This window comes from Malus sylvestris, chromosome 13 (assembly GCF_916048215.2).
Source record: "Malus sylvestris chromosome 13, drMalSylv7.2, whole genome shotgun sequence".
Classification (NCBI taxonomy): Eukaryota; Viridiplantae; Streptophyta; class Magnoliopsida; order Rosales; family Rosaceae; genus Malus; species Malus sylvestris.
This window is the reverse complement of record NC_062272.1, coordinates 13,065,929-13,087,831: the sequence shown is the minus strand read 5'-3', so window position 1 is coordinate 13,087,831 and position 21,903 is coordinate 13,065,929. Positions and strand designations below refer to the sequence as shown.

The 21,903-nt window shown below is 36.0% G+C and overlaps 1 protein-coding gene across 1 annotated transcript; it reads right to left on the bottom strand.

Moving 5' to 3' along the window:
• Positions 1-8,632: 8,632 nt before the first annotated feature.
• LOC126597133 (nuclear transcription factor Y subunit B-4-like) lies at positions 8,633-13,917 on the bottom strand. Its single transcript, XM_050263902.1, has 2 exons — positions 13,242-13,917; positions 8,633-8,658 (listed from the first exon to the last, which is right to left on the bottom strand). Exon 1 carries the CDS (start codon positions 13,842-13,844, stop codon positions 13,371-13,373), a length of 474 nt encoding a protein of 157 aa, XP_050119859.1. The 5' UTR covers positions 13,845-13,917; the 3' UTR covers positions 8,633-8,658; positions 13,242-13,370.
• Between the last annotated feature and the right edge of the window lie 7,986 nt (positions 13,918-21,903).

Sequence of the window (21,903 nt, the reverse complement as noted above, 5' to 3'; positions counted from 1 at the left end):
TCTCTTGATGTCATCGAAGACCACAACCGCCCTCCACTATGTTTTTTATGTTCTTCTCCACCCTCTGGCAATCCATTTTCCAATTTCCAGCAGCCAATTATGGCTGGATTTTTCGCTAGTTGATACTATCTTTCTACACCCATATTTTCTTTAGGGCATAATTGGAATATAAAATTTAATGGGTGTAGAAATAAGTTTATTGGATCCAAATAAAATTTCCCTTAAGTAAATGTGAGAACACTCTACCAAATTAAGTAAATTTCTTGTCTCAACAAAATTAAAATTAATGAAAAAAAGTAATCACTCCCCCTCTTCTCTTTCCTCGCTTCTCTTTTCCCCATAATGAACTAGAAGAATCGAAGCACCAAACCTAAACTGTCTACATTAGCAACCAACTTCAACACCTATAAATTCTCAAATGTGCAAACCCACCCAGCACATTGTCGCTGCACTTGTGAAATTTCAATTATTGTCGTGGAGGTTGAGCCACCGCTTGCAAATGATTAAGCTAGGCTTCTGTTACGACCCGGTAGCTTGGCGAGGATCTTGAGGAAGATTTTGTTGGACAGTACAGAAGTCTAATCAATGTTTGCCCAATTGGGGATTATGGTTTTGTGAGCGGGTTTTGATTTGGGGGAAGCTAGTTGAGTAGTGAATTGGAATTACAATTCGTTTTCCACGTCCTTCCTCATCACTAAAACCCACAAAAAAAATTCAGAAAAGAAAAACGCAAAAAGGACGAAAGCCCTCGAACCAAGCTTGTCCAAACCTAACCTAACATCATCCCCCACTTCGAACACATCGTCTGACGCCTACTTTTGATTCCTCACCAAACCCAAAGTATTCCTCTCCAAGAAGCCCCACCACGTCCTCCGCCTCGATGATGTTGGCAACCTCTACAGGGAATTCGGCTTCCCTCACCGCCGAAAAGTTGCATGATCCCTACAACGTTACCCCTTTATCTTCCAAACATATGGCCACGATGACAACAAAATGTCGATCGGATGCACTAATCTCATGGAAGCTTTGCTCGAAGAGAAGCGATTCATAATTAACTTAATGGAATTGGACCGACCTCAGGGAAGCTTTACTCGAGAAATGAGAGATAATGGGTAACCGAAATTCACATAGGTTAGAGAGAGAGAGAGAGGCTCTATGAGATGTTGAAAGAGAAGGTTTGGTTTTTGGGATGGGAGCTTTGGGCCAAAATTTTTTGTTTTTTTTCTTCTTAATTCTTTAAATAAAATATTAAACACTGACGTGGCTTCAACTGGGTCTCGGTCTTTCCCTAGTTGGAATTTCACGTGGAACCCAATTGAAGCCACGCCAGCATTTAACAGACAAATTAACGGAGACCTGTCATTGCAATGAATTCGTAAGACGAGGTATGGCATTGCAATATTTAAAACATGAGGTATGAGATTGTGGTTCAACCCATAGTTGATGTAATTTTGTGTACTTTAGCCTAAAAATAATAATAAAATGATGAATGAGCTTATTATCATAAAATACATGCATGCATGCTCAAGTACAACAATAAAAATTCAACTCGTTAAACTCAATAACTGTAGAAAACTTTCTAAATGGGACAGGTTTGAAGATGAAAATTCGGGTACTTTTCGGTTATGGGGAAAAACCATGAATATTATTCGGTTAGGTTTTGGACATGGTTATAGGTGTAACGACCCGTCCCTACATATTTTGGTTTTTATAATTTTAAAACATGAAATTATGAAAATGCCCTTCGAGGCAAAAACGTTGACTTTTGTTGACCACCTTGTCGTGTCACGTGAGATTCATTTCCTTGGCGTATCTTTGTAGTACTCGTCGTTACAAATGCGTTGGCGCAATCGAAATTGAATTTGGAGCTAAAACAAAGAATTTATAGGATTCGAAACGATAAAGGCATTTTGATAATTTTTCAATTAGAGATATTTCTCCATCATGGACCATTAGGGTGGCTACCCCATTTCTGGGGTGTTCTTTTTTCTCCCCCGATCTCTCGGACCCTCTCGAACACTCTCTCTCTTTCCTTGTCTCTCTCCCCCATCTCTACAAACTCTCTCACCTCTCTTCTCTCAAACTCTCCATCTTATCACTCTCTCTTTCTCTCCAAGCACAGACACACACACACATAAACACCACAACGAAGATTGGATCACCACCACAGTGGCTTACACTCCAGCGACCCCACCACCCTTGAGACCTTCCTATCGCGATTCAAACTAGCTGAGGCTCCTCCTCCTCTCTCTTTCTCACTGCACTGTTACACCATCACTGTTCATTAAGTTTTCCCGCGAGTTCTCGTTATTTTCCCTTGGGTAAGCCTAAAAAACTGATAGGATTAAAAGCACACCACAAAGTAGCACACAAAAGTCCTATTGATTTTCCTTATTAACATTAAGATTTGTTAATTATAGCATATGAAAATAAGGATCTTTCCCGCAAAAGATTGTTTTATGTAACTACTTAAATTGTCACAAAAACTGGGTTGCTGTCCCTACTGACCAACCATCGAAAAATAATTATTAGATCGACTTACACTTATCTAAAGTTTACGAAATTTTATATGAAGACACCAGACACACAAAGCTACACTCACACAAATATTTGGGATTTTTAGAGTTGATTTGCTATTTAAATTAAATTGAACAAAAACAGGACAGAAACATATTTTAAGTAGTTCACAAATTAAGAAAAACGAGTTAGGGGAATTGTTATCCACCACCAAATAATCATGCAAACATGTTATGTTTCATTCAAATTCCTTTTATTTCCAGATGAAAATGCTCAAGTTGGTTCAATGTTAGAACTCAACCTATTACTCTTTCTTATGTAGTATGTTAAAAGAATGGTGTTTTCAACTTAACTTAGTCCCTAGCATGAAATCTAGAATGGCGTGTTCATAGATTTAACAAGTAGAAATCATTAAGAACGAAAGAGTTTGAGTCATCACAAGGCATCGTAAGTACTAGCATTGTCTTACTTATCCTAGAAATTGGTTCGCATGTTAATTGCAATTAACAAGTACTACTCTAGAACATATGTAGGTCCTCATTCAACAAGGGTAGAAACACACATATACATAGCATTAGAATCCTAGATATGCTTACTAAGTATGCATCCATAGAAAACACATAAAGAATTCATCAGACAAGTAGTGAACCAATTTTCATCCTTTTATAAAAGTAATTCAAACGAAATGTCATAAAAAACTTGCAATCATATTCGGGGCTTCAAAACAACCCCTAACTACTAAAAATTAGTTACACTTACACATAATCCTTATATAAAACCAAAAGAAAGATATGAGTTTGAGAAGATAAAACCGAAAAAAGAGAATGCCAAGATTTCCTCCTTCCTCCTATATTGCTTTCTGTCTGCTGCTCTTTTGTTTTCCCCTTTTTATTTTTGTTCTATTTTTTCTATCATCTCCATCCCACGACGGCGCCGATGAATTTTCCGGCCACCTATCTTGGCGCCTGCGGTGGCGCTTGGGGGAACCCCCAGTCCCTCCTTAAGTTTTTCGACGTGCCGAATCCTAATATGATGTCTGTTTTCCCAAATTCGATCGTTTTAGTATATGGTTATTAAATGGGCTCTATTTGTGTTTTGGTGCGTCGGTGGAAAGTGACCCCATCCTCTCTAGTTCGAATGGCTCCTCGACAATGGAAACTGTGAGTGAACCCCTTCTCAAATTGCATGTTTTTATAAAATATTAGGCTTGCATGCATTTCATGAATTGAGTATGTTTTATATTATGTTTGACGGATTTCTATATTTATGGTTTACGGAGAATTTGTGATTTTTTTTAAATTGCTTTTATGAAATATTTATGATTTATCGAGTTTACGTTTTACAAAAGGTTATGAATTATTGAATTTTCATATATGAAATTATATGGATTTATGAGTATGAATTATTATGGATTTATGAGATGAGACTTTGAGCTTTCGAGCTCCGATGATCTAATATGAGTTTTTGAGATATGTTTTCGATGCTTATCTAGTGGATTATCATACAACACATACACACAACCGAGTATGTAGACGTCCATGACCATAGGACACAGTTGATGAGATTTATGACATACTCCCAGCTTCACTAGCCCGGGGCTAGTGTCAGTGTGTTATGTGTGTGTGTGTGTGTGTGTGTGTGTGTGTGTATGTGTATATTTCTTCTCTAGTGTACCCCAAAGTCGTACAGCTTCACCTTCGGATGATGGACCCCTATTTTCTTCTCTGGCGTAACCCAGAGTCGTACATCTTCACCTTCAAGTGATGGACCCACTATATACATATATATATGTTTCTTCTCTGGCATAACTCAAAGTCGTACAGCTTCACCTTCGAGCCATTATGATACCCTTAGTTGAGTACATTATTGATATGATTTACAGATGTTTTACGGATTTACCTTCGGGTGACTATTACCATTACTGAGCACTGGTTTACACATACTTGTTTTACGAATGTTTTTCATGGCATGCTAGAGTTTTCAAAAAACTTACTATGTAGTACTATATATGTGTTTTCAAAACAGGGGGTTAGTATGTTCAGAAAAAAAATAGTTTTCTTATTATTAGTATTATTATTATAAACTTTGGTTCACTCACCCTTTGTTTTGCGCCCCCTTATGAGTTAGAATCGAGGCATCTAATCTCAGCGTCAAGACACTGAAGCATAGTATCCTCGAGTCTTTTCAGAGTAGAACCTACTCCTTTGTTCGTATCATTTTATATTAATTCTTTCACATTATTCTTAATTAGTTGTATGCTTTGAACACGTTCTTACAATTGCATACTTCATTATAATCAAATTTACAAATTTTGTTTACGTTCGTTCTTTCTTTATATGTTGCGTGCATGTTCAAAATGGTTTCGTCACTCTTGGGTGTCAGCCAGCACATGCTTATCCTGGTATTTGGGGATATCAAGATTGGGGCGTGTCAATAGGGGTCCCCGATCTATATCCATCCCCGAATCTGCCCCGAATATATATTATGTGTTGTGCCGTATTGAAATTATTTTCATAATTTTGTATTGTCTTTCTCCCCTAGTAGTTGGCTGTTGTATTTTTCTTTTGTTATCCCATTTTTTTTTCATTGGACCAATTTGCCTTAATTTGCTATCATATTTGGCTTGTCATAAATACCTCCATAAAGTTTTATTATGTTTTTAATGATTTGGATGTAGATATTTAATGACAGAATTAATATCTATTAAATTAAAATGTGTTAGTTAAATGAATAGTTTTTTTGCATTGACAAATATGGATATAACCTATAACCAATGGGGAATCCGTTACCCGGTGAGTATTGTTATGGATAATCTCCGATGGTTCATTTACGTTTAGAGATATGGTTAATTTTCATTATTATGGGGATGAATATGGCATTTCCGTCTTAAAACCAAAATGTTGCCATCCTTATCAAGGAAGGAGTTATTAGCTCCGAAGAAATTAATGGTGGTGCTATTCACACAACTTTTTTTACTTTCCACACACAAATCTTAATTTTTGACCGTCGGAACAAATTAATTGAAGAAAATCAAATAACAAAAATTAACAGGGAATGTGTACAAGGTAAAAAAAGGGGTGTAGATAAAACCACCCTAAATTAAATACATGCTTAAAACGTAAAAGTTGAGAAACTTATGATTATTTTCATCTCAAGTTTCCAAATTTCATGGGCAAGCAATTTCTTATAGTTCATGTAACTAACTTTTTAGGTAAAATTCCAAAGTGAAAAATAGGATAAAATCACCAATGCTCATGCCATGGTTGTTAAACATTGCATGCCTACTACTAATCAAAAGAAAACCAATAGGTCGAGGTCAAAATTTTATATTCATTCATTACATCCATTCTTTCTCTAAAAGCTCTCTCTCTCAACAAGACCCTAGCTGGCTACCTCTATCATCGACGACCTTTGGCTATAGCTAGGGGTCGGTGGCAGCTTCTCAATTTCTCATCCTAGCCCTTCATCCCTTCATCTTCCCCCATCTTCCCCATCCCAGCCTTCTCTCTTTTGGCCATACACGACTTTCTTTCCCCCTGACCTCATGCCAACCACTCATTCCCAACCTTTATCTACCTTATCTCCCTTCCCGTGCTTCTCTCCCACCATTTTGTGAGCAATTTTCCATATATTTAGCCCTTTCAAGATTTTCTTTGATTTGGCGCTCGTTTTTCTTGGTGTGGGGTTGGATTCATGCTGCAGGTGGGTTTGATCCACCTCTATCAACTCGTTTCCATAGTGGTGTCACATTCCTTACTTGGTATCTATGACTGCACTCACATGTGCACTCAGATCTGGTAGGTTTGTGCAGCTTAGCTTGATCTGGCGGCTCAGCTTGTACGTCTCGGTGCAGTTCGACTTGATCTGGTGGCTCGGCTTGTGAGTCTCGGACTTGGCGGCTCCGCTGCCTGTTACGGCTAACTCTTATGGTGTTTGATATATGGATGTCGATACCTCACTGTCCGGTGAATTTGTAGGTGGCCATGGCCTGAGTGCCTCGTCCCCCACTGTGATGAGTTGACCAGTAGATCCCTTCTCGGAGTAATGTAGTTGTGTTTCACTCGCCTTATGTGAACTGTGGTGGCGCTGTTGTTTTGGCTAGATTGGTCTTCGCCTTTGTGAGATGCGTTATGTAGTCTCGTTTGTCAACAATGACTTGATGTGGTCTCGCTTTACCGCGATGATTGTATATGGCCTCGCTATTCAGCAATGACCATTGTGGCTGCTTGTATTTCTATGTTGCGTCTATCGTTTATTGTGACCAATCTATACTGGTGGCACTTGTGTGCTTGGCGATTGTGTGTTTTGTGCTTGTGGTAGTCTACTAGGGGTTTACTCTTATTTGTCTGTTTGTGCAAATTCACTTCAGATCAATTTATTGGTTACTACTGGTGTTGGCTTCTTATTGGTCACTTGAGTTATGTACCCAATGACACCCTTGTAATTGTCTACATTGATTAATGAAATACCACACTATCGTTTCTTGTCAAAAAGAAAACCAATAAGAAGCCAACGCCGGTAGTTACATTATCATACAAACAGTGTGATATATGTGTTAAAAAGTTAATAACTTAAAAATTATAATTTACTACCACTTATATAAAAACACGTGATGTACCATCTGTATTTCGGTCACAATAAAAAATTTCTCTAAGGTTGCAATTTATTTGGTGGACTCGCCTATCCACCAGTATATATGTGCATAAGTATTGTCTAATTTGCATGCGCTCAAAGAGCAACCAACAGGTTGCTACACGTGGCAAAACTCATGATGTTTGCTGCTACACAGTGACAATGGTCTATTTCAGTATTAAAATGTTAATGAGATTACATTTTAAATCATATTAGTGTATCATTTAACATAACATGTATATACTTTTTGGAGAGAGCAAATTTTTGTAAAGTATTTGGTTGAACTTGAACATCATTGTAATTTCTATTTGATTTTCACGATTCTCTAATTCTATTGCAAGATACAAGCCCGATGATTGTGTATATATGTTAACATCCATCATCCCTAAATAATTCTTCTTGTACTTCCTGCTGTTTAAAAGGACAAAGGAAACTAAAGAGCAACTAGTTGTAAACCGTATACGCACAGTAGTTGAACAGATAAAACCTCGAAGAGATTTAAACGCCTCGAAGAATATGTATGGTATACATATGCCGAATCAAGAACAAACTTCCGCACTTGATGAATAGTCATATATCGGAGTTATGGCCTAGAAACCCTAATTTCAAAAACTCAATAGAACTTATATATCAACCATGTATATTCATCAAAAGGTAATAATTAAATGTAAAAATACCTTAGAAACCCTAATTCTCTCTTTAGCTCTTCCTTAAATTGTACTTATATGTGTACGTAGTTTAGAAAGATACAATGAAACCACATAATTGAACATGGACTCTAAATTGGTTTTGGCTTTTTAATATGTAGGGTTGTCTCTTAGCCACTGAATTAATGGTGGTCCCCGATTCCCCAACCACCGGCAACAAACAAATTTTGGGTTAAACAAACTCTAAACCTTAATTAATTAAAACTTTAACCTGGCCATTATCTTTATCTAGTCAACATCTGCATATTCAGCTTTGACAAAAAAAAAAATCTGCACATTTAGTATATCATATAGGTGTAATTATCATATCACAGAGACACTGACAACGACCTTATACCAGTGTTACCATAATTAATCATGGATTAAAATTCATAAAACAAATTTATTCAACTTCTTGACTTTACTAATCTTATGAGAGGGTTCAGTTAAATTTGTCTGCAGTTGCATGTGTTCTTTCACATGAAATAAATTCCACTAGAACCAGCAGAACCTCCAAACCACATGATGAAAAAACTCAAATAATAATCCCTTAATTAGGTGGGAGATGCATATAATTATAAAACTTTAAGAACTCAGATTCTTTCACTGTGATTGCATACCCATTCAACTGTGGGATGCTTGTATTTATAAGAACTTCACGATTACATCTGAGGATTTGAAATCCCTATTTACAAGGAATTTTGAAAAACAAACAAATCAAAAAGTCAACAGATTACATATTTGAAATCTTATCCTACAAACAAGGAAACCTAATCATGTAACACTTTCAAACAAAGCACGGTGGATGAAACTGCATGTGGACCTCGTCTAACAGCCCCCCGCAAGCTAAGAGAGGGAGGAACCACTGGAAGCTTGGAGACAAGAAACTTAAAACGGGACGATGAGAGTCCTTTAGTGAAAATATCAGCAAGTTGGTCCTGGGAACACACATAATTAACTAGTAGCTGACCACGAACAACCTTCTCACGAACATAATGGTAATCGACCTCCAAGTGCTTGGTCCGCGAGTGAAAAACCGGATTGGATGCAAGAGCAATTGATGAGATATTGTTGCACCAAATGGTCGGTTGAACAAGATGCATATGAAGATCTTTATAAAGAGACCTTAACCAAGATAACTCAGCAGCATTATAAGCTAATTACCTATGCTCCGCCTCTGCACTTGATCGAGATACCGCCTTCTGCTTCTTTGAACTCCAGGATACAAGGTTAGAACCCAAGTAAACACAGAAACCACCTATGAAGTGACGAGTGTCTAGGTTGCCAGCATAATCGGCATCTGAAAAAGCTGTCAACCTAGCAGTGCCTGGTTTATACAATAACCTATGATCATAAGTAGCCTTTAAGTACCGAAGGATCCACTTGACTGCCATCCAGTGCGTGTTCTTTAGAGAGTGCATAAACTGGAACACTTGATTCGCAGCATAGGACAAATAAGGTCGAGTGATTGTGAGGTATTGGAGCGCCCCCATAACACTATGATATAGCATATGATCAACACAAGGATCACCAACATAAGCACTTAACTTCTGATCAGACGACATCGGAGTATGGATAGGTTTTGCTTATGTGAATTTAGTGCGAGAGAGGAGGTCCATGTCATATTTAGATTGGCATAAATGCATGGAATCACCTTCATATTTTACCTCAATACCCAAGAAATAACTCATGTTTCCCAAATCCTTCATGGAAAACAAACCACCAAGTTTCTTGATCAAATGATCCGTTTAACGAGGACTATTCCCTGTGATTAGAATGTTGTCTACATAGATGAGGAGAATTAAAAAAACACCTCGTTTATTGAACACAAATAAACTACAATCACATGTAGACTCTTCAAACCCGAGTTGAAGCAAATAATCAGAGAAACGTTGGAACCAAGCTCTAGGTGTTTGTTTGAGACCGTACAGAGAACGTTGCAACTTACAAACATGATTTGGAAACTCTTTGTCTGTGAACCCCGATGGTTGACGCATGTAAACCTGTTCAGTCAAGTAACCATGCAGAAATGCATTCTGAACATGAAGTTGACGTACATGCCACTTCTTTGACACATCAAGACTCAAGACAAGTCGAATGGTGCTATGTTTCACAACGGGACTGAAAGTCTCAATGTAATCGACGCCAGCCATCTGGTGATATCCATTTGTTACTAATCGAGCTTTATGACGTTCAATAGTACCATCTGCTCATCGTTTAAGCTTGAACACCCATTTGTTTGGCAACACGTTCATATTAGGACAATATGGAACTAAACTCCAGGTTCAACACCGCTGTATGGCATTGAATTCCTGCACCATATCATCCCGCCACTCCTGATGCTTGACTGCCTGATTGAAACACGTAGGCTCAACAGGAAATTTGTCAACTGCAACATGCATAACATATTTTGGATTTGGTTTTGAAACCCCCGATTTGGCTTGTGTAGTCATAGAATGGCCAGTATCACTAGACACAGTGGCTTGCAGAGGTTGAGTATCGACTAAAACTTGCTCATTTGATGACGGTGAGGGTGCTAGGGGCAAGTTAGGTGCTAGGGGCAGGTTAGGTTGTAAAGCTGGGACAAGTTAAGAGATAACATTAGTAGGCAATGTGTTAGGTTGAGAAGTAGTGGGGTCAGGATATGATGGTATGGAAGCATAGAGATTAGAGTTAGGAGATATTTGTGGAGGTGGACAATTCAAAATAGGACTCTCAGGTGAAGCGATGGATAATGGGAACGTAAAAAGTAGGTCGAGTAAAAGATTGGTAACTAGTGATGCGACACTTTCAGAAGGAGATGTGAGCCCTTTAAAAGGGAAGAAGTCATCATCGAATAGAACATGGTGAGACAAATAAATTCATCGTGTGGACATATCCAAGCACCTGTATCCTTGATGGTCCAATGAACCTAAGAAAAACACATGACTTTGATTTTTGTTGCAATTTATTTTGGGTGTATGGTGTTAACCAAGGAAGACAACGACAACCAAAAACTTTTAACATCTCTTACTTTGGTGTTTTTTTTAAATTTTTTTCGAAAGGTGAGATGTTAGACAAAACTCGAGTTGGTAACCGGTTTATTAAATAAGTAGCAGTTGAGCAGGCATCAAACCAGAACCTAGTTGGCATGAAAGACTGAGAAAGCATGACAATTGCAATTTCAACAATGTGACGATGTTTGCGTTCGGCTAAACCATTTTGTTCAGGTTGTTTAGGGCAAGAAAAACGTTGTGAAATACCATGAACATCCAAAAATCGTTGGAAAGCATTACTTTTGTATTCACCACCTTCATCACATTGTATAGTTTTAATGGAGCAATTAAACATGTTCTCAACTTGAGTTTTAAATTTCACAAATATCTCAAACACTTCATATTTGTTTTTCATTGGAAAAACCCAAGAATATCGTGAATACTCATCGACAAATAACAAATAATAACGAAAACCTTCATTGGATTGAATTGGAGAATACCACACATCAGAGTGGATAAGTTGCAAAGGAAATTGAGACATGGACTCGGACACATTGAAAGGAAGCTTAGTGCTTTTACCTAAAGGACAAGACTCATAAAAACTTACATCAGAGGTACCATGAATGGGTACCAACTTATTGGAAACTAAAAAAATTTATTATTGGTTTTGCAGGATGGCCAAGACGTGCATGCCACCTTTGAACTAAGACCCTAACCCCCACAAATGCAGAAACAATATGCTTGAGATGTCCACAGCCATTTGGAAATAGGTACAACCCATTCTCACATCTCCATCGGAAAAGCGTCTTCCGTGTCTTGAGGTCCTTAACAAGAAAGAAATGTGGAAATATTAGTAGGTAACAATCATTATCTAAGGTGAATTTATAGGCAGAAATGATCTTGGTTGATGCAGAAGGACAATGAAGAATATCACGTAAAGCAAATGAGCAAGCATTAGTTTGAAGATGATTTGAGCCAAAATGCGCAATAGAGATACTAGAATTATTACCTACACCTCCCATACCATCATTACCATTGTACTCTTTAGGATGGGCCAGATTTTGAATATCTAGTGTTATATGTGCGTTGGCACCGGTGTCGAGTAGCCAAGAGCCATTCTGCTGCTTATTAAGAGTGATGGGAGAAGACGTCATGGTTGAAAGACATTTGGTAGGAATCATTCCTTCAAAGGCAGCATTCATTCGCTGGTAGCAGTCCAGTGTGGGATGACCTAGTTTACCACAAATTTGACAAATAATTCGATCACCACAAGAAGTCATCCTTTCACCATTACCTTGGTTATTCGGAATGTTGGTGTTGTTGCGATTATTATAGGCTCTTTGATTCCCACCACGGTTGGAAGCATGGCCTCGCCCACCACCACGAGGATGACCACCACGGCCTCTGGAAGCAACAAAGGCGTTTACAGTAGCACCTTCCTCCAAAGGCACATTTTGTTCAGTCATTCTGCGTTCTGTAGTCAGCTTGAGTGATTCAAGTGTTGGATACACGATAGGGGTATCTCGAGCTTGTGCAGCACTCATTGTCATCTCAAACGTTGGTCCCAGATTGTTCAACACAATCTGAACAAGTTCCTCATCAAACACAGGTTACCCGGCAAAAGCGAGGTTGTCAGCTATCGCATTCATGCGATCCAGGTAATCAGCCACAGATAGATCACCTTTCTTGGTCTGCAACAATTCAGTTCTCAGAAACAAAATTCGATTTTGATAGGTAGATGCATACCTTTACTCAAGAGCTTCCCATGTAGCTCGAGCTGTTCTTTACTCGCCACCACGGACAGGACGGACGCAGTTAAGGATCCATTTATCCAGCTTAGGATCATTTGGTCCTGTTGAACCCAAGCCATGTACGCAGGATTGACAGTGGTGGAGTTCGCAACATGTTTTGGGGGACACAACAACGTGCCATCAGCATACCCCATCAGGTCTCTACTTTTCAGAATAGGGAGCATTTGAGCCAACCACAGTGGGTAGTTGGTTCTATCAAGTTTGATATTGACGACAATGGAGAAGGGTTGGAAGGTGTTTTGAGGCTTGGAGTTAACAGCGGAAATATTGTTGTCAGCCATGGAAGCGTGGATGGAGAAGAATGAGAAGTAGGATCTTTATCGTTAGACAAAAAAAGCTCTAGAAACCATATAAAACTTTAAGAACTCAGATTCTTTCACTGTGATTGCATACCCATTCAACTATGGGATGCTTGTATTTATAAGAACTTCACGATTACATCTGAGGATTTGAAATCCCTATTTACAAGGAATTTTGAAAAACAAACAAATCAGAAAATCAACATATTACATATTTGAAATCATATCCTACAAACAAGGAAACCTAATCATGTAACACTTTCAAACAAAACCGAACTCCTCAGATAACGATGGAGACGGTGGATGAAACGGCAAGTGGACCTCGTCTAACAATAATTACCTTCTCAATGACACTAAATAATTTTCCCTTATATTTGAAAAAAAGTAGATACAATATATGATCAATTCACTTAGCCAACAAGCGCAGGCCCGCACACATACTGATCGAAATTACTTACAACCAGAAGTACTTGATCCTTTGAAATAATTAGATCCTTGTGTATGAGGAATATTGTTGATCGATATCCTTTGATGATCTTCATTAATATTGTTGTTAGCCTCCGATGATATTCCATCCCTTTCTTGCTCTCTATACCTGTGTAAGTACCTTCGCAACGGACCGGTGTAGTCATCGAAACCCAGCGCTCTTAGCGCCCAGCAGACATCGTCACCATTCACGGTCTTCCGCCTCTCTTTGCGGCACTTCTCCGAGGCCTCGCCGGTGACAAAGCTGATGAACTCCGACGCGCATTCTTGCATGGTTTCCTTGGCCTCCTTTGAGATCTTGGCGTTGGGTGGCAATATTTGCTTCATGATCCGCCCGACGTTGGCTATTGGCAGCAGCTGGTCTTGCTCCTTGATGCCTCCATCAATATCATCATCCTTTGCAGCTCCGCTTGCTCCAGGATTATTATTGTCGACCATGTCTGGATACGAGCTAGTACTTGTGGGGGAGTCAACACTCCCATCATTTCTATTTATATACAAATGGAGGCACGGGTGTTTATATATGTATTAATACGCACTCGATAGCAAATACTTGTACGTACTAATACGCACCCTATATGGCTAATTATATTGTTATATATGATAAGTTTTGAACTCGACTGATTTTCTTTTATCCAACAATTATCATAATGAGTTTTGAACTTAAGACCTTTACTAACAAAGAAAAGATTAGCTAGGTGCACTATGTGCTAGGTTCAAATCTCGTAGATGACGAATTTGATACCAAATTAAGCTTCTCATTATGTGGCTTAGCCGAACTCTCATTCCACTTAGCGTAAAAATATCGATCTACTAAAAAAAAAGTATAATTAACATTATTAATATTATTATAAGTAGTCAACATACTTGTAACTAACTAGCCTCATATTAATACCTAAAATGGACCAAAATCACCATCTAATTATTGTCTAGAAGCACCGAGTCTTTACTTTATTAAAACTTTACATGAACTCAAATTTCTCATGATTGTCGATCGAGAGAAAAAGAAGTTCAAATCCCCTTCCTCTAAACGAGACTAAAATCAAAATGAATTAAAATTCCTATCTAACACTCAATTTAATGATTTTTTTACCATATATAAAATGAAAAAAAAAACGTATCTGAATATTGCACCCGCACCCAACGCCATCTTAATTTTCATTTGATATATTAAATATAATGAGCAAATAGACATGCATATATAATTTGCCAAATTGTTGGTGGGAGAATTTTCCACCTTAATAACGTGTTGTGACTTATACCTTGTTGTAGGGCATGCATGTGTTGTGATGCCGATCGACTTGGTCGGCATTACTACTGTTTTGCCACCCTCGGATTCGATCGAGCTCAATCTATTGGAGCAGAATTAATATATAAAACACCAGTTTGATGTTCTGCAAATTAATGGACCACGTCAACGACTTTGACGTGCTCGAAGGCAATTAGTTCCTGATTTATTTAAAATATTCCGTACGATTAATTAAATTAACACATGCAGCAGCAAATTGTTAATGGAAGCTGATGATATTTGATTGCTTTTAGCTGCTGCCTCCTCATCCATTACAATTTGCTGTAGAGTGGTACGTACTGATTAAACCAATCAGCTCATCAGGAGCATGTGTTCGAAATATTAATTAAAAGCGTTTGGAATGTAAATACAGATTAAATAAATATCATCTAAAAGCATAATGTCGTCGCGTGGATTCAACCGTGTTGATCTTCAACTTTTGAAAAGTGTCAACAATATGTGTCAATGTCAATGTGTCAATGTTGAATACACGTATTCGTAAATTCAAAGATGTAATATCAATTCTAAAAACTAAAGTATTGTCCCAAACAACTTTAGAGAAACATTTTAGTTTATCTTAAACTTTTATTTGCGATATAGCATGTTTTTGTACTAATTGATAATTATTACTATGTGAAGGTATGTTTCTGTAAGATGGGACTAAGAAAAATTATAACTTATTACAACATAGATTTTATTCGTATACTTAACAGGTCCCAAGTTTGGACTGAAACTTTTTATAACTTTAAGGAGGTTATTCCTCTAATTTTAAAGAGGTTTTAGTGTATTATTGTGTACTGAAATTAAGTTAATTAAGTTTATTACATCACTTAATGCGACAGCATACATATCTCCTTATGTGGTAGGTTATCTTAATAGGAAGTTGCATCTATATTTGCCTATAAAATTAATCAACTGCTTATATAGTAATTGCCAATAGCTATTTTAATTTCACATTACGTTTGTCTGTTTTTGGCGACCGTAAATCTTATGTTGACATTTTTACTTGTCTTGTTTTTAAGGTGGAGATGAATGATCTGATGATTGTGCCGATAAATATTGCTAACCCGATGTCTCACCTGCTGCTTGGGTGTTAATATATCTATCCTATAATTGTCCATATTTAAGAGTCACACATGTTACTGTAAGACATATTCTAAAATCACAACAACAAGACATTAAGATCACGAATAAATCAAATCAATATAAATAGAGATTGACTAATTATATTAAACTTAGCTATAAAATACGGAACACATGGTTATGAAGATGAAGCCATTGATCCTTGCGAACAAAGTAGAAGTAGTCTTCTACTTCCAGTACCTCTCAATGAACTCTACTATCGAAATAGGCTTGTAGTTTTCATGAGTTTTAATTGGTATGGAAGCAGGGACTGCTCTTTAAGTTATATAGCTAGGGTTTCAACCAATTCCCCCATATTATTGGAAAGGATATCAACCCAAATCATATCTAATCAATTAGAGTCCTATCATGACTCTTATTCCTTGTATTTACTTAATAAAGGTCCATGATTGATTGCATGTAATTAGGACTCTAATATGTTTATTTCCTTAAGGCACCGAGAGTCCTAGAGATTTCATTAACTTGATTGCCAAGTCAACTATTCCCTCAATTATTCTCGGCATAATTCATTGACATTCACAAAATAGTTTTACATTCTCCCACTTGAATGTCAATGAGAATACCTCAACGAGATAAATATATATGGTGATCACTTGAGTCCACTAAAGTATGCAACCAAACCTTTCAAGTAACTTGTCACTTTGAGACTAAGTGCAGAACCAAAGAAAACAAGGCACACATTGGACATTTCCTTGCACTCCATGATTACATGCACACTTAACAAAGTCATGATATCAAGAGCTAATAGTCAAAACATTAGCTCACAATAGTTGAAAAGTAGTTCACAAAAGAACTCAACAACGTTGGTAACGAAATCCAACTTTTCTATCAATTTAGAATATAATAAGAGAACAAGTAAAATACGATATACTGTTTACAAAATCAAGACCTCTTATTAAAACTTATCAACAAAATTTAAACCAAATTTACTCTTAAAGTATCAGCCACTAAGACTTCAAATTTTCAATACAAAAGGTAATCTTTTACTCCCACTGATTAAAAGAGTAAAAAAAAGACTTTATAGATGTCAACAAAATGAAACATATACCTTTCAAATACTCCCATTAGCAAAACATTAGTCATGGGATCTAAAACATAAAATTTATGAGCTTAACTTAACATATTTATTCTAGATATCTGTCAGGAAGTGACTCTTGTGACTGAAAAACTATACAAACTCCTTTGGTCAGTTTTGTTCATCTAACATTTGACAGAAATAGAAAACTTCAACCAAATGTTTTCTTATTGCATCAAAAGCATATAATTCTATAATCATCTTTGGACAGAAACTATTATATTAGGATTGCATAGCTAAAACATAAGATACAAGGGTAAACGTATATAGCTTCAACACTTTTAAGCAGATGAAGTATATACAATCTTGTCAATTCCATGCTTCACTTACATTGATTTATAGTTGTACTGAATAAGAAAACACTTTTGAGTAGATTAATTATCCATCAATAACATATAAATCACAAGTCCAATTTCTTGAACAACAAACAAGAATAATAAGCAAAACACTTTTGAGCAAAATATACTCATTAACCCTTCTTGAATTTCCTGCAATATTATCTTTATATATAAAATATAAACAAGTATGATAATGTACGTTTTATCTTCCAAAACTATGACCATTAAAAACATGCAAAATTGATGAGTGTAAAGCCCATAATACATTATTTCTCCCACTTGGGCAAACACTCAAAATTGCAAGATTAAACACTAGAGAAAGTGGTTTTCATATAACAAAATATAGGCTAGTTGAATCAATAAAGATCAAATACATAATTTTTTTTTTAAATTAGGTTAGAATTAAAAAGTTCCATAAATAAAACTTATGCAATGACTACAATTTTATTTTATTTTAGTGTATGAGAGAAGACTCACATATGTGCTAAAGTTATGTCATAAATTAAAATGAAACCTAATAAGAGAATCCAAACTCAAAATTTATGTTTTAATTCTAAAACAAAGTCGATTAAAATAAACACTTAGATATCTCAATAACATTAATTTTTAAACAATAATTTAATTTAGAACTCAGAGAAAATTAAGGCAAAAGATTGGCAAATTTACCTACTCATTCTCGATTCTGCAAGATTCATCATGGAAGTAGTCGAGTTGTGGAGGATCGAACCAACTACAAATTGCATGATTGTTACACCTTTGGGCTGAAACTAATCATGCAAAGAAAATACATGCACAGCTAGCCAAAACATAAATTACACAAAATACATATAGCTTCAACAGCTTTGGCCAGATGAAAATATGTTAGAAGTAGTTTATGTTGCTATAATATTAATTTATAGTTGGTAAATGATTTCCTGAAATCCCCTTTAGGACAAAAGTATTCAGCATATAAATTAAAATTCTGATTTTTCCAAATAATCCTTTTAAACAATATTAAATAACCGTTTTGTTGGATATTCAATGATTCTCCAAAGATTAAATCAGACACAAAAGTATGTCGTTATTGAGATGGAACAATAGAGTTATTGAAAGAGGAAATATGGTTATTCAGTTATTCAATAGGGAAGAAAATGATCAATTAGTAAACTGAAGCCACTTTCCAATTTTTTCTCAAAAGACAATTATCATTATAATCAAAATTGATGACCAAACAAAACATTGGTTTAGGCAAAACAAATCAATACATCTTTAAATCAAAACTTAATCAGTGTTGTCTAATAAAACTCATTAATATTGAGAATTTGCATAAAATAAGGACATATTGGAACCATAAATTTTTATAATAATCGGTACCAATAGATATGCACAAATCAGTGAAACAATATCACATAACAAAACTAGTTTTGAAGTACCAAAATTCAGCAGTACTACTTTAGTTTGCAAATTCACTAAAAACTCAATTCTCTTTAGATTGTCATAAAAAAAATTTAGGTATGCACTAGACATATATGGCTACTATTTCGGAAAATTTCATGATTTTTAAAATTTTATAAGCGAGCAAAAAATGAATTCGGAAAAATAGGTGTTGTAGAAACTGCAGAAAATGTTCAGTACAGACCTAAGATTACAAATTCTCCAAATATTCATTGTTCATCTGATATGCATGAAAATTTTCAGAAACGACAAAAAATCTGCAGTACATACTAGAGACTAAGTAATTCACCAAAAATTCAATTGTTCTCCAATATGCATGAAAATTTTCAGAAATGAAGTAGACATATAAACTTACTGTCACCCAAAGTTCAATAATTTTTGCAATGTTAAAAGTGGGCTAAAAATAAAATAGAAATGGAATGTGCTGCAGAAGCTGCGTAAATTCTGCAGTATAGTCCCGAGGTTAAAAATTCACCAATAAGTCATTTTCAAACCAATGCGCGTGAAAATTTCCAAACCTGAAATAAACATCTCAATGTATATCATACTAAAAGTTCATGAATTTATGAGTTACATAGATATATCAAAATACTGTCACAAATAGACTATGGTGCAGAATTCCAGCAACAATATGTAACACTTAAAATTTTACCATAAATCCATTTCTTGTCCAAAAGATGTGAAATTTTTTCCATGTGCAGAATATAACATGACATAATTTCATCAAAATTGGAGTTCGGAAAATTTATCAAATTATTGTTCTGGAGTGGTGAGTGAAATTGACAAAACCTTCTAATCAGATCATAATAAAATGAGATAAATAGGCATTGATGAGAATTTGGCTAAACAATGACCATTCACTATATATTTGCTATACAAAATGCAAATAGGTAACAAAAAAAATTTCATTCTTTTGGCGATTACAACAAGCAAGTCATCCCTTTTTCACCATAAAGAAAAGGATTTAGTCATTTAGACAACTTCACTTAAAGTCTACATAATCAAATATTAAAATTTATTAACCATATCAATTTTCAATACACGGGTCACATTACTATCCTTTTAATCTATTACTCAAAATTATGGATTGAAATGGAATAAAATGAAAATAAAAGTAGTCGAAAGATCCCAAAACCTTTATCGTGGAATTGACATTTGAAGACCCATAAAACATGACAAGAGAGAGCATGCATAAGACATTAGTGTCATGATGTTTACAAATGCATCTCATTTTTTTATAAAGCAAGTGTAAAATTGCAAATATTATATTGTATTCAAAACTAAATATAAACCATGAGAAAATAAAACCAAAACTTGCAGCTCTTTTATTTTCCCTCAATTATAAAAGGTCCTTTCATATAATTTTCTTAATCATGAGCATATGCTTATATAATCAGAAAAAATTGCAACATGCCTAATGCAATTCTTTCATTCAATAAAATATCATTAGAATTATTCATATTAAGATTAAGAGTGAGTGGAAGCATGAAATCACAAGAACTCATAAGAAAACACCATATATAAGGACCCATCTATACATGGAAAACATGAGCGGAAGCAAGAAGACAAACCTCACGAACTCATAACAAAATTTCATATTAAACTGTATAAGAATTCATATTCGAAACAATTATAAACCAAATCCAACTTTACTCATGACGGCGAATGACCGAAAAATGCCGAGAGGGCAAAAACCCATGCAACATAATGAAATTATTATTATTAATTATATTTGTGTAACAAAACAGCCCCCTTTATTATTATTAATTAAATAGAATTCCAAATCAAGGAAACCCTAAACAATGTCGAGCAACAACAACAATACACTCAAGCCAATCTTGATATTAATCATATATAAAAATAAAAAATAATTAAATCAAATCATTTAGGTGCAAATAAATGTAGTTCTACAAATTATGGACTTGTAAAACCAAAATCTAGTTCTACAAATTTGACTAAGTAGAATTCAAAGGAGAAAATAAGAACCTGCTGTTTGGGTTAATATTTGAACATTTGGCTTAAATGAAAGAAAGCCCAAGGGTGCCAAATTAAAGGGGACTTGCCCGAAGCCCATCACCAAGCCCATAAGCCTTCTTAGCCAAATACAAATCACGTGCTTACTATTGAAGTGACAAGTGATGAAGACTAACCTATTATCAGGCAAAGAACACTTTCTAGTGGCATTCCAAGTAAAAAGTTGATGACTCACTACCCTCCAAGTGCTTTCGAGTAAGAACAAGGTTGCAGCAGTCGAGCTAATTTGCCTATAAAAGGAGGAAGAGGCCCTAGAGACAAGGACACTCAACCAATCAAACAAACAAACATACAAAGCTCTCAAGCCATATTTGCATCCAAAAGCTGAAATCAACCCAGATTTAGTCACTTTTAGCAACAAGCTATCTCTTGTCTAGATTTCCTTAGAATGCCTATCTTTCTCTAGTTTAAAAGCTCTGATATCTCCCTTAGTGGCGTAGTGTCGATTCCCTTGTGTAAACTTGTTCACCATCTATTAGTACCATATTATATTGGGCCTCATTACTTGGGCTTCCAGACATTGAGCCTATGATATATGTAAAAAGGGAGGAGCCCTTAGTCTATAAAAGAGACTCCTCACCCTCACAATAAAAGGCCTCACATCCCCAAATAGAGGCTCTGATATTTAGAGTAAAGCTCTCTCAAACTCTCTCTTTCTCTGGGGGACTCCCCCTCACACTTGTAATCCATACATACAGTTACAGAGAAATACAATCAACATCAGTGTGGACGTAGCCCAAACATTGGGATGAACCACGATACATCTTGTGTTCTTTACTTTCTTGCAAATTCACGGTCGGATTTACGTTGTTCCAAGACCCCTCCGATTTTGTGCATTAACATGTGGCACTGTCTGTGGGAACGATATGAAAAGTTGTGTCGGTTCTCTCTCATTTTTTCACTTCCACCGTGAATCTGCAAAATCATAAAAAACCAAGAACACCACCCCCTCTCTCTAAAAATCCTAAGATTCTCTCTCTAAATACCCATAAAAGCCCATCTCTCTATTTTGAAGAAAAAGAAAACGACAGAGACAAAGCAACATCCAAATTGCAATTACCGAATCGAGTTCTTCGCTCTGTCTCGTTGATCGGCGAAGCTGATAAAATCACAACTGATTTGATCCCAACACATGTGCTCTTCCCTCATTCTTTGTTCTTGTAATCTCTCTACACCTTTCGCTTT